The sequence below is a fragment of the Spermophilus citellus genome, assembly GCF_964194105.1.
Source record: "Spermophilus citellus genome assembly, chromosome: 9".
NCBI lineage: Eukaryota > Metazoa > Chordata > Mammalia > Rodentia > Sciuridae > Spermophilus > Spermophilus citellus.
Genome location: NC_138191.1, coordinates 91497105 through 91511520, shown reverse-complemented (window position 1 = coordinate 91511520; position 14416 = coordinate 91497105). Strand labels below are relative to the sequence as shown.

The 14416-nt window shown below is 38.5% G+C and overlaps 1 protein-coding gene across 1 annotated transcript in view; it reads right to left on the bottom strand.

Moving 5' to 3' along the window:
- LOC308657257 (uncharacterized protein C1orf87) overlaps positions 1 to 14416 on the bottom strand; it is a gene marked incomplete at its 3' end in the record, with an annotated part of 89345 nt that overhangs the window by 6226 nt on the left and 68703 nt on the right. Inside the window, exons 8-9 of the mRNA XM_081308790.1 lie at positions 11873 to 11937; positions 3673 to 3752 (exon numbers count right to left, since the gene is read on the bottom strand). Coding sequence (XP_081164916.1) covers positions 3673 to 3752; positions 11873 to 11937 — 145 coding nt within the window. The remainder of the gene's footprint in view (positions 1 to 3672; positions 3753 to 11872; positions 11938 to 14416) is intronic.

Below are 14416 nucleotides of genomic sequence, written 5' to 3'. Positions count from 1 at the left end.
GCATCTCACTGGCTGCACACTCACCACCCAGAGCTTCTCCAGTCTCTTGGCCAAAGATGAGGCCACACAACTAAGAAGATTTATTGCAAGGTCTGGCTTTGGAAAGCAAGGATGAGTTTCAAATCCTCACTACCATAGGGCCATATCTGCCAAGTTTTGCTGGATGCAAACATGGTTAAGTTTTTTTTTTTTTAAGAGAAGGTGACATCATCACTTTTATTCAGTTTTCATTTTAGACTTACACAAAGCAGAGAACTGTGTAAGTAACTGGCTGAGACTTTTCCTTGAGGTTCTATTCTAATAGTGAAGGCAGAATTATACAGGCAGTTGGTATAGATAGGTCAATTGAGTCAGATCAGATCAAGGAGGCCAATGTGAGTGAGTCCAGGAAGTTGGAGACTGCCCCCAGAGGGACCGAAATGTCCTCAGAGCCCTTCCTCCACCCTATGAAGATAACATGCCCCTGCTCCAATATGATGCTAAGGTAACCTATCTTAGGAATTGTCCCCGCTCCCACATTGAGTTGTAAAAGTTGTTAATTAATGTGTCCTGGGCTGCTCCATCCTGCCCTTCAGCCCACCTGTTTACCACTTTTTGGCCATCCCACCAAGCATTTCCTGGGCCTAGTCACAAACACAGAAAGGATAAAGATAAGGGGAAGGTGGGGCTGGGGATGTGGCTCAAGCGGTAGCACGCTTGCCTGGCATGCGTGCGGCCCGGGTTCAATCCTCAGCACCACATACAAACAGAGATGTTGTGTCCGCTGAGAACTAAAAAATAAATATTAAAATTCTCTCTCTCTCCCCCCCCCCCAAAAAAAAAAAAAGATAAGGGGAAGAGAACAGGAGAGCAAAGAAAGCCTAGGACCTATAAAAAAGGGCAGAAAGTCTTGCTTCTCAGGATAACAGGATGCCAGTTATGGTCCCCTTCTCCCTTCTGGGAGAAGTCTATGTTACCCCTTTTTAATAAACCCTGTTTTATATGCTTGCCTCTGTGTGCTTCTCTAATTTTATACTTCAATATGTGAGGAAGCAGAACTCGTCACCTGTAATTGGATGTATCAATAATACTACTAGTAGGATCTACTGAGGATGGGCAAAGCTTAAATTTTATTCTGGATTCTGAGTGTGACATTTTTTGGCAAAAAGTGATTGAAGCAATAGTGATATTATCCTAGGCTCACCGGCCCCCTTGAAGGTCTATTAAAACACCTCTAGTCTGCTGGTCCTGTTCATTTAACACAGGAATCTGAGGTCCATAGAGTGCAAGAAAATTACTGAGATTGCCTAGATCTTAGGGTACACCCAAGACTATAAACAGACATAGAGGTGAGTTAACCTAGGTATCCTAATCCCATGTCCAGTACAAAATAGAGATGTGTTTAGAATGAAATAGACAAATGGATCCAAACATTGCCATTTAAGGCTTCCTAACACCACCTTCCACACAGGGAAAGTTTGATAAGACCAGCTCTGTTTTTCCTGGAAATGCTCTCCTGCAAATCCACGTAGTTGTAGAGAGAATTACCACGTTTCAGCTGCACAGTTCAGAACTGGGCATCTGGTGCAAAACAGGCAAATAGACCTATTGTCCAGGAGTTTGGGATCTATTTGTGAGAAGGAAAGATAAAGGAAGAAGCACAGATCTTTCTGTGTGAGACCTTAAAACACTAGCAGATTTTCTCCCTGTGTATTAGAAATGAGAAAAAGCTGGTCAGTCAAGAAAGAGAAGATGAAGTTGACAGCAGAGAAAAGAAAAAAATGGGAAGTCTTAACTGTGTTTGAGACCCTGGTTTTCATTTACTGTTGCATTGTTTTCCTTAGGTAATATAATAAACTTCTCTAGCCTTCCAATTAACTAAATTTGTAAAGTTGGTTATGTTCATTGTAATCCAAATAATTCTGATGCACCATAAAATTATACCTCTAATTTCTGAATACCATCTGTGTCCCTTAAACTTTCAAATGCCTGAATTTTTCCAATTTTGTAAGTTTGTCTTAAACTTCCCACATATAAGCTGCAAAAATTCCATACTCCTAAATAATATTTATTGCAATAGGAATTACCAAGTCCTGCATTATAAACAAGATTAAGCTGTTGCAGGGGTATTTAAAGAACCATTTCCTTTGAAATAATAGAACACAATACAAAATTACACCCACATGGATGACAAGCAGCCAGTAAGTTTTAAGGATTAATTAATATAAAATAACTCTTCTATGACAACATCAATTTTTGGAAAAGCAGAATGTTTTCATACAGTAGATGACTGATTCTTACGCATTTTTAGAGCTGTGGACACTTCATAAATCTGAAGAAAGATTTAGAAAATCTGCCCAAGTTAATGTACATTTGGTTACATTTTCATGGGTGATTTTGGAGAGATCGAGGTGATCATGGATCTGAAAAATCCAAAAATTCTTTGATGTTAAATAGTTTTATATTTCTCTAGAGAGTTCAATTCTCTTTGACCACTAAAGAAAAAGGAAAGTGGAGATTTGTATGGATCTGAATTAAGCTCAAGTAACTAACTAATAACTAACTAACAAGTAACTAACTAACTAATAACTAACTAGCTAACTAACAAACCATACCATTCTCATCCCATTGTGTCAGGATTCCCTGCTTTTGTCTCTCTACAATGTTGGTCCCTCCTCCCCCAGAGGTATGTTGATGAATTCTCAAGGTCCTGGAGTGCCTGGCACGGAGTAGGTTCTCAAGGCATGTTTGATGACTGAATAAGTGAGGGAATGAATGAATGATTTTTCTCTAGGAAAATAGAAAAGTTGCTTTACCAACTCTGTGCTTTAGTTCTTCTTCTTTAAAAAGTGGGACAACCAACGAATGCTGCTCATACAAGAATGTGAGAAGAATCAATTATTTCAGAGATGAAATAAAATCCTCAAACAAGAGGCAAAACAAAAGAGCAAAATATATTTTTTACAACCTTATTCACAACAGACTTAACACTCAAGGAGAAAAGCATTTGCTGTTGTTTCCTGCATGGCAAGAGACTTGCCAAAATGATACTGTTTTCTAAAATATTTCAACGTGTGAAGTGCATGAAGAGGCCTCCCGTCATTTTAAGATGAATTATGTTCTAATCCGGGCATTTAAAAAACAACAACAATAGAAAAACTCAGGCTTTTTTTCAATTCTACATCTCCTGGCTAAATGCTGGGAATATTAAAATGGATTTTAACTGCTTGCCAGATTTTCTTTTTTTCTTTCTTTTCTTTTTTTTTTTTTTTAAATCAGAGAGCCTGCTATATTTTAAAATGTGATGCCTGAGGAAAAGGTCACTGTCAGTTTCTGGAAGCTGGACTTGAGATGTTAAAATAGGTCTCATCTCTACTCTTTGTTTTGATGGCAATTGGCTGATGGGCCACAAGCTTTGGGAGAACTCTTGCACATAGGCAATGGGTGTAATTTCTTGGGGCTGGTGGCAAACTCTTTACTGATGGCGAAGGTTTCTGGCAAACTGGAAAGGAGCTGACCACACTCTTGGGAGTTCCTCTGCCTTTCTTCTCTGCCTGAGAAATCTTGGAGTCAGTCTGACATCAAGAGATTGGGTGGAAATCAGAAACCCACAGGCGAGGCCCCCCCGCCAACATCAGAGAAGGGAAGATGAGAACCTTCCCCACGCATGCTCTGTGTACCCCAGGTGCATACCATATGTTCAGCTTTGCTTTGAGATATCTCAGAGACTTCAGGCTGCTCTGAAATGGCAGGGGCTTCCTTTTCATTCTTTCCTAAACAAGAAACAATAACAGGAAGGGTTTGGTTTGATCTTCATTTAACACACTCACATAGACACCAGGCAAAAAAAATACTGAGGCTCTGTGTGTGGCTGGCACTGGTTTAGGTGATGGGAACACATTATGAATGAAAACCTGGTTCCCACCCTGATGCACCTCAGACCAGGAGGGATGCCAAATAATTGCTCAAAATTGTTATTTAACTGCAAGCTACCATAAATAATTCAAAAGACAAATATGGGCACATAAGAAAGCACTTTAACTTATTTTGGAGCAATGGCAGGAGAGGTGGGGGTCAGGGATGGCTTTTTGGAAAAAGTGACACAAATTGTCAACCTGAGGGATGAGTAGATGTCATCTAGGCCAAGGTTGTGTTCATGGTGCCTATGGAGCAGAGAGTTCTATAGCAAGTCTCAACAGCTTGCAGAAAGGCCCCTTAATCAGAAAGGCTGGTCTCACTTAGGGAGTGGTCGGGGCTTCTTCCTGTGAGCCTGTCTGTTAATAATCAAGCACTTCCACCACTCTTTCCTTGCAGGTATGCACCTGAAAGGTCAGGCACAGACTTCTCTGCTCCTTTTAATGGCCTCAGCCTTATATAGAATGAGGTGTGAACAGCAACCCTCACTCAGGGCATTCTACTGGGGTACTCCTTGCTGCAGGCTGCTGCCTTCATGAACAGACTTCCTTCAGATGCCAGAAAGACCTGCTGCTGGGTTCACCAGGGCTTCCTGCAGACACCACGCATTCATCACTCAGCACCTTCCATCTGACTTGGTGACTTGCTTACGTTGCTAATCCCTGCGGTGACCACTCAGCACAGATTTCTGGGAGCCTCAACTTCAATATTCAGTTCATAATTCAACTATGCCATTAAATATGTATTATTTCTGAGTTGGATCTCATTATTTTCAATAAACTTATCCTATGAATAAATATTAAAGTTAGGAGGAGGCAAATAACACAGGGGTTGAGAGCATAGGCTTTGAGGCCAGATAACCTGGGTTTGAATTCTGGCCCCTTTCTTTATTAGCTGCATGACCTGGGGCAAGCTGCTTGTGCCTCAGCTGCTGCTTCTGTAAAATGGAGGTAATGAGACCTACAGGTTATTGACAGGATTAAATTAGATTACAAAGTGTAAAGCAAGTACCCGGATCATAGCAAGGGATCAATAAAGGCTAAGTAATAGTGCTATCTAGGTAAGGATGTTTTCATAAATCAATTAACAGATCAGATTTAAAACACTTTTGTTAGACTTTTAGCATTGCAACCATGAATCATTATGAGTCTTCTTCAATTTCTTGATGGAGAAGACAATGTAATTTCATATTATTCTCTGAAAGCCCAGACCCCAGCATTATAATAAGTATCCAAAGCATGCTTGTTGAATAGCAGAATAATCATGTATTCTTTGTTTGGAATTTGGAAAAGAGTGTGACATATATATCAGGATATATATATACACACACACATACATATATATACACACACACATACACACACACACACACACATATAATTTGTGTATGTATTCTTTATTTGTTTAGTTCTCCAATTCCTTTCTGATCCTTGAAGAGGAGAGAATTTTCTCGTATTTTTTCACTTTCCCATACCTAAAGTGGAAGCCATATAAGGTAAGCTTTAATAGAAGTTTAGCAAGCATCATGATGGTAGCCAGTAAGGGCAGCACCTTCGAGGCAGATCTTATTTGGTCTGTTGAAAATTTAAGTTGTCATGGGAACCCATCATCACCTAGTACACTGGCCCCAGCTCATCTCACCCAGAATATGAAAGAAAAGCTTTCTGTTTGTTGCAGGGCAATGTAATTACTCCAAATCGTGGAGTTAGATGGTTAAAGAGATTCTAGAAGCTGTATATAGCATGAGCAGGCAGGAATATAAATTTCAGGGTTAGACAAACCTAAACATCAACCCTGATTTTTTCCTTTACCAGCTATAGGATTTCAAATCAGTTCTTTCATTTGTAAAATTATAGTCATTGTGAGATAGAAACTATTTACATAAAATATTAACCCATTGAAAATGCTCAAAATACTGGGTCTTATTTGTTGTTGTGTTATTCCTGGCCTTAAGCCAATCTAATTCCCCAGAGAAGAGGACCTATTATTGATTACAATGTACCAGAACTTATTCTGGAAATAGATCATTGAATTGTCTTCTTAAAGAATAAGATCTAGAACCTCAACTTTGTCCCAGTCTGGTTCTTCTCTTCTGTCTGCACTTTTCAAAATTTCCATTAAGAGAAAATACATGCTCGTCTACTTGGTTTCTTTTAAGCTTCCCCTTTTCCTCCCTTATAGCTAATAGCATATAAAAAGGTAATGGTTTGCATATGTAAAAATTGTTTGAAAGGCCTGAGGCAGAGCTCTATTTTTTTCCCTTTCCTTTTTCTTTTTTTTTTAAACACAGCAGGAAGGATAAATAATAACCATCTGTCTAGTCTGCCAGTTGAAGATTTGTATTGGAGGAAATAAGCCAAGCTGGCTTCTAGAGATTTCCAGGTGTGGGAAGGGCCAGGTTTTACAGGGCTTCCAGTGGATTCTGATGGTTACACAGCCAGCCCTCCTGTCTGCCCCCACTAATGACTTGAAATCAGTGGTCTTCAGAAACGGCTGCATGTTAGAACCACCTGGGGAGCTTTAAAACTTACTAGTGCTCAGGTGTCACACCAGACCAATTAAATCACAAACGTGGGGGATCCAGGGGTGGGGAGTGGGGGAAGAGACCCACTTCAGCAGTTTAAAAAAAAAAATCCCCTAGATGATTCTAAAGTGAAACCAGGGTAGAGGATAACTGATTTAAAACAAAGGCTATTGGCCTCATTGGATTTACTGAATGAAGATTTTGTGAGAAGGAAGCTAATATGGGTCAAATATCTATAAAGGACAGATATTTCCCATATTATCTAAAGAATAACCTGTGAGGTAGAAATTATCCCCATTTGACAGACCAAGTGTAGATGAAGGCCTGTGTTTCCAACTCATTCATTCATTCTGAGAATATGTGTTAGGTGCTTTCTAAAGGCTGGGCATTGTCCTAGGTACTATGTCACAACACTGACCAGGAAAGAGTCCTTTCAAAGTGAGTGCATTCTTGTAGTGAAGGCAAACAGACACAAAAAACAATGCCAGGTCTGATTAAGTGCTGTAAACATGATGTCAGTTATGAGGGTGGCAATTACTAACTTGATAGGGAATTCACCCAAGGCCTTTGAAGAGGTGATAATTAAGTAGAACCCTGAGCAGAGGGGAGTCAAGGGAGCAAGTAAGAAAAATATCTGGGGAAAGTGCATTTGAGGAAAATGTTACAGCAAATACAAAGGCCTGGAGGCAAGAGTGCTTAGGCAGAATAAGAAGGGAAGGAAAGTGGGTTAAGTGTTCATGGAACTAAAGGGTATCATGGGCCATGTCATGTGACTGAAGTTTTATTTTTTTCTTTCCAGCATTCATTTCTTCCCTGGTGATTCTCCCTTTACTACCTCCTCTGGCAAAAGCAACTGTATTTTGTTTTGTGGGGCTCACTCTTCCCTCTTTATAGTGCATTGTGGTTTAGTAGGGTTGACCTCCAGTTCCAATTCTAAGCTTGGTCTCTGACTAATTTAAGTTTGCCATTGTACCCTCATATCCCTCATATCAATTTTGGTTCTAAAATGGGCATAAAACTCAATCTGAGCTTCTGGGTTGAGAGAAGATAACTGCTGCTTAGATAGTAAAGGTTCCTCCACCTTGGCAGCACATACCAAAATAGTGCTGGGTCATAGCAACCTTAGCTTTTCTGTTATTGTGAAAGGAGTGCTTGGAGTAGTCAGGGGAGTGTCACATGAAACCCAAAGATGATGCCCACACCAGGTAAATCAGAACAGAGAACCCAAAGAAGGAAAGCACATTGCTAATTTGGACATTTGAATGGCTAGATCAAAGATCTTGCTGCTATGAGACATTTCAGCCAAATAATCCACTATATCTTTACTGTCTAAACCAAGTGAGTTGGCTTTTATATCCCTTTAATGTAAATAGTTGTAACTAGTAATTATATGGATTTCTTTCCTTAATAAAACAGAGGCCAATTTGTCACCATTTTTGTTTTCTGTCTATAGTGATAGGTTTTTATGAATGTTGGAGGGAACTCAATGAACCTTTGTGGCTACTTTTCATTCCCTCCAAATTTTCCCCTCCAAGTTTTTTCAGTTCTACTCCTTGCTTACATATTCTCCTTCTTTGCTTCCTCACTCAGTCTCTGAAATGAGGAGATTCAAATTTGGAGCCATAATAATTTGGGGGAAATACCTTTGATCTTAGACCATACCATGTTTGGTGGATCCTAAACTCTTTTTTTTTTTTTTCTTAATGGGAGTTCATAGCATTTCTTGGATCTGTGGCTTGAGATCTTTCATCGCTTTTGGAAATTTCTCCTAATTTCCTCAAGTATTGCTTTAGCTCTATTCTCTTCCTCTTGTACTTCTATGATTTCAGTTACATGTATGTTGGATAGTGTCACCATTCCCTAGATATCTCTTACATATTTTTTTCATATATTCCATCTTTATTTCTTATTGATACTTTAATTTGGATATTTTCTACTGAACTATATTTTAGTTAACTAACCTCTCTTCAGCTTTGTCCAATCTTCTCTTAATCTCATCGAGTTTTAAAAATATAGTTTTGATATTTTTCAGTTTATAGAGTCCTTTCAATTCCTTTTGTCAGTTCTAAAATTCTTTGTTGAAAATTCTCCATTTTTCATTCATTTTATTGAACATAATTAATTACAGTTATTTCAAAATCTATTTTCTGCTTGCATTGTTACTGATATTTTTAAATAGAAACTAAAAACTCCATATGAAACACACAGAGCTTTTGTGTGATGTTTCTTCTTGATTCCTACAAAGGATCAAGAGGACCTTTTCTTCCTTCTGTTTGGTAGTTTAATTTGAATTCCAAATAAAAGGCTTCGTACAAATATTCTTATGTATTTTTATTTAATCTTTAGTTGTTCTTGCCAAGAGATTTGGTTAGCTGATAATTAATCTAATCTTGTCATTAGTGCAAATCACTGATATCAAGTATTTATGTGAAAATCATAGATGTACATTAAAGAATAAGGGTGCAGGATTTTTATGATTACAAAGGAGATGAAGTTTATAATAAAAGGCAGCATATATAAAATGAGTCATTTTGATCAAGTTATTATAGCATCTTTGAGTCAAAAGAAGAAAATGTACAATTTTATATATACCTAATGAGTAAGTTTCTTTTTTGTATGATCCTCTTCCCTTTTAAAACATTTGCTCGTGGGCAAGAGAACAGACAAATAAAATGGCTCACTCAGTACTTCAGAACACTTAACTATCTTAGTCCTAGTGATATAGAAATGGGAAGCTACCAAGATATTAACTTAGTAGGCAGTAAACTATCACACAAAGTGACAACAGTAACATCACCTTAACAACCTTGTTGCTCTGGAGAGTCTTACATTGACTAAAAGGTTAGTGAAGCTGGCATGTGCCTGTAATTGTAGTGGCTCAGGAGGCTGGGCAACAGGATTGTAAGTTCGAAGCCAGCCTCAGCAACTTAGCAAGGCCCTGAGCCCCGTTTCTAAATAAAAACACGAAAAAGGCTGGGGATATGGCTCAGTGGTTAAGTGCTCCTGGGTTCAATTCCCAGTACCAGGAAAAAAAAAAAAAAGATATATTGACTATTTTGTTTATCAGACTCACAGTCACTCTATCAGATCAACAGAACAGGTTTTCTTTCTTCCCTGCCCTTTTCCTTACTTTCCTCCCTTTTCTCTCTCTCCTTCCCTTCCTTCCTTCTTTCTTAATTTCTCTTTCTCAGCTTTAGAGATGAAAAAAAAAATAAATTGGAGTGAAGTAAAATAAGTGATCCACACAAGGTGATTTAGTTGCAAAAGTGATACTTCAACCTGTATTCTATGTACTGTCCAGCTATGCTATGTGCTATGAGCTAAATTCTCTTACCCAACATTTATGTATTGAAGTCCTAATGCCAAGTACTTTGGAATGTGACTGTGTTTGGAGACAATGTCTTTAAAGAGTTGAATAAATTTAAATGAGACTGTTAAGGTAGGTCCCAATCTAATCTGACTGGGTATTCTGATGAGAAGAGGAAATCTGGACGCCGAGAGACACCAGGGATGCACCCAGCACCCACACAGAGGAAAGGCCATGTGTGGATACAACAAGAATCTGTCCAGAATTGTGGCATGGTTTTAAATATTCTGAGCACTAGCTATGTGTGAAACCTCAGATGTTAGGTTAACAGCCACAGGCATCCCTTCAGTAGCCTCTGTATCCCTTCAGTAGACTATATATATTGACTATATAATAGTTTTTTTTCTTTGAATTGTTTTTAATAAATAATTAAGTAGTTTGTAGAACAACAGGCATATTAACCCTAGATTAAACACAAAGAAACAAACAAAGTGTTTTATAAGAGATTCGAGCACAGCCACCTTCTTAGAGGTCTGAACTCCAAACCCAGTGAAACTTTTTAGAACCAGCTGTGTGTCACCTCTGAAATCCTTTCTCCAGGTTACTTGGCATTTTCTTAGATCCTGTGTAGTGGTACTAGCTCCTAGATTTTGATGTAGTGTGCATTTCTCTTTGTTCTTTCAGCCTGAAGGGTGAAGCTGCTTTCTACAGTTACTAAGGTTGGGATTACCTCATTGTGGTGGATTGAATTTGTCCCCAAAGATATATCCATGTCCTCTCCACCCGTACCTGTGAATCTGCCTTTAGTTGAAAATAGCCTTTGTGAATATAAGCAAGTTGAAATCATTTGAGATTAGTGTAGGCTTGAAATTCAATGACTGGTGTCTTTATAAGAGAAAAAAGAGGGATATTTGGATACAGAGATCTAGAGGTGAAATGAACAAAGCTATGTAAAGACATGGACCAAGATTGGAGTTACACAGTAACAAGCCAAGAGAGGCCTGGGACCACTGGAAATTGAAAGGGGCAGGCAAGAAAAGACTCTTTCCTAGAATCTATGGAGAGGGCATGGGTCTAATAACACCTTAGTGCTCTAGTCTTCAGAACTATGTGAGAAGATATATCTTTTTTTCTGTAATTTATTACAGCAGCTTGGAAAAATGAATACATTCATCATTCCCTTTTTTATTCTTTCAGCCTTGTGATATTCATATAACCAATCCCCTGTAATGAATCCCTCCGATTGAAATACCTAGTTAATTTTCTGCTTTTCTACTTGGATGCAGACTGATATATCCATTCCCTAACATGTTCCCTCTCCCTCCCTCCCTCCCTCCCTCTCTCTCTCTCTCTCTCTCTCTCTCTCTCTCTCTCTCTCTCTCTCTCTCTCTCTCTCTCCCCCTTATATTTTGATTCAAAGGGTAGTCTCTAAGTATTTGATGGTTGTAGTAAATAGAAAAACTACAACAATGGATTGATATCAATGTAAATTTTTTTACCTGTCATATTTAAAACTTGCAAATTGCTAAATATTTTGCCCAGTTCACCTTGATAAATTCACTTAGTAATATGTCTTAGAAATCTTCCTTTAGCTGTTTGGTCATGTAATTTTACAACTACTTAATTTTACCAATTGGTTGTATTGTGATCTAACTAAATGGTCCCTAAAGGATCATTTCACTTTTTCCATTGAAAAAAATTACCAAAAAACACTGTACTAGATACACACACACACACACACACATATGTACACACACACACACAAACATATATCTTGAAATTTTTTTAGTGAGACAAGTAGAATAAATACTTGGTAGCAGGATTCCTCGATCAAAGGTACTATGCCACTGATATTTAATAATACCAACTTATTCTGTAAGTATGTTGCACTCATCTTAAAGGGCTACCACTAGAGTATGCCTTGTGATAAAACTTGAAGAATTATTTCTTTTATAATCCAACTTGCCTAAAAGAATATGCATTAAGGTAATTCCCACTCCTATTTTTCCTTCACTGGTGAGCCTTCTACATTTCTGGGAGGAATGAAACGAAGCCCAGAGAGTAAACCACTCATGCTAAGCAGCATTATTAACAATAGTGCTGGGAAATGGGAAGTCTCTCAGGAGCCACAAAATTATGGAACTCACCTGGAGGCAAACCAAACAACAAATCAGAAGAAGCTCTGCTCAGCAACTCAACAAAATTCTGCCATCTGTGTAAGAAAAAGAAACATAATATTGCTGATCAATATCATTGCCCTGGAAGAATATGCAGCAAAGCACTAAATTTATGCTGGTTGGTAGAATGATGTTGAAAGAACTTTTTGATACTTGTGTCATTCCTAGTTCAATGTAGGAAATAAAGGCTAGGATATCATAGATTGGTGCTAAGAATTGGGTCAGGACTCAGAAAATGTGGTTCAAAGATCCAGGAACCACAGGACAATCTGGCTGATGTCTCAGCTGCTGCTAGTCATAAAGTTGGTGACTGTGGTACCAGGTGCATTCTGGCCACTGGAAAAACTATGTTGATATTGGTATAAGAAAGTAAATACCTAAACTGGTTCTGCACCACTATGCCATAGTCTGGCTGGGCACAAATCACGAGCTATTCAAGCAGAAACAAACTTTATTTCCAAACTCCCGCAAACGCCACCCACTCGGCCCTTCTAGGAACACCACACACCAACCAGAACTCCCTCCACTGGAACTTCACCAACCAACGCCAACTCCCCAGAAATCCCCGAGGAAAACTCCAAAGTATCAGGCACCTGAGGTGGACAGCAGGGGTCTATATACAATTGAATACACAGCTTAATTTAATTATCATAATATTAATGGCTCGCCTCTCAACCATTACTTCTGGCAAAATGCCAGGGGCCATTCTGACTCAGCTGTGGCTCTCAGCACCACTATCCCTCCTCCCCCTTTTCTGCCTCTCAAATTTTATCTAATAGCATTTCATTAATAAGTTAAATCAATTTTGAAATCTTTGTGTCAAGGGGATTCCAGAAATTTCCTTTTGGCCTTCAGGATTATGGAAGAACTGCAACACAGAAGAGGATGGAGAAAGGTGTTAGGGGAGAGATAAAGGGGACAGATAAAGATTATCTAGTAGGTGATATTTAGTAAACTGCCCAAGATAAAATTGCATTGGGCAATATGTCTGTAAGTGTCAATCAAGTAGTTACTAAAAGCTTAAAAGTACTCCAGCAAAGCTTTGGCAAAAGAGACCACTAATATGTGTTTGCTGTTACGGTTTAGATATGTGGTGCCCCCTGCCCCACAAAAGCTCATGTGTGACACAATGCAAGAAGGCTTAGAGGTGAAATGATCGGGTTATGAAAATCTTAACCCTATTAGTGAATTAATTCTCTGATAGGAATTTAACTTGGTGGTAACTGTAGGCAGGTAGGGTGTGGCTGGAAGAGGTTGGTCCCTGGGGTCTTGCCTTTGGGGTATATATTTTGTCATTGTTAAATGGAGCTCTCTCCCTTTCTGCTCTCTGACACCATGTTCCCAGCTACTTTTCTCTGCTACAAACTTTTTCCATGATGCTCTACTTCATCCCAGGTCCTGAGTAATGAAGTTAACAATCATGAACTGAGACCTCTGAAATAGTCAGTCCCCCTAAACCTTTTTGTTCTTGTTCTTTCAGAATTTTGGCCACAATAACCAAAAAGTTGGCTAAAACATTTGCCTAATACCACCCTCTATTTAAATATAAATATGCTCTTCTCTGGAGTAATAAGCACCCACTTTCCTGCACATATTATGGTTAGGACTATATTTAAAGTCTCATATCCTGCTTCAGCCAGTGTTCAGACCCACCTTTTCTAATTAATCTCAATCTATCACTTACACTATAACCTCCCTTCTCTCCTCTCTTTATTTTCCCCCTCTGTCTCAATCTCTGTCATAAATTTTTGGTTTTGGTCCTTCTTGAAGGTTTATTTTTTCTTCAGTTTTCTGAATTACTTAACATTCTTTAAAAATAGTCATTTTTTTTTTTTTGCTAGTGTTAGCAAAAGACAGGTTTTCTTGCTAGGTACCAAACTGCAAATAATACTAATTTTTATCTTTGTCTTGCCTATCATAAGAAGTTCAGCAAAAATAAAGAGGGAGTTTTGAAATACTTGTTCTGGGTTTTCTCAAAGAGTTCTAATGTCATGTGATTTTATTCTATTTATATAAAAATGATTTCTTAAATATGTACCTAATTCATTTTGCTTTCCATCATAAAACTTTTTCTATACACAATATCATGAGTCAGAAAGATTCTTTGGTCAATATATGTGCTCTGATAAGAGTTTTAGAAACATGTCCTTCAGAGCTTCATGTCAGGTGTGGTGTGCAGCATGGCAAGTCAGATAGGCTGGTGACTTTATTAGCTGCTACAGGTCTAGGAAGGTAAAAGAAAACTGGAAAAGAAGTAGCACTCTTTTAATCATATAGAGATAATCATATAGAGATATGACATTAGCACAATTTGGAAATAAATTACAAAGAAGCATCTCCTGTTATCTGCTCTCCTTATAATGGCTTTCTAGACCCTCTTAGGAAGTCTAGGCTTATGCCAAGAGCATCTTCCCATCCTTTGATAACAAAGCTCAACAACCCAATGCCTAGGTCCATTAATACTCGTACACATCCTATGGTTCTCAGGGTTGTCGGGAGCTATCAGGTAGTGAT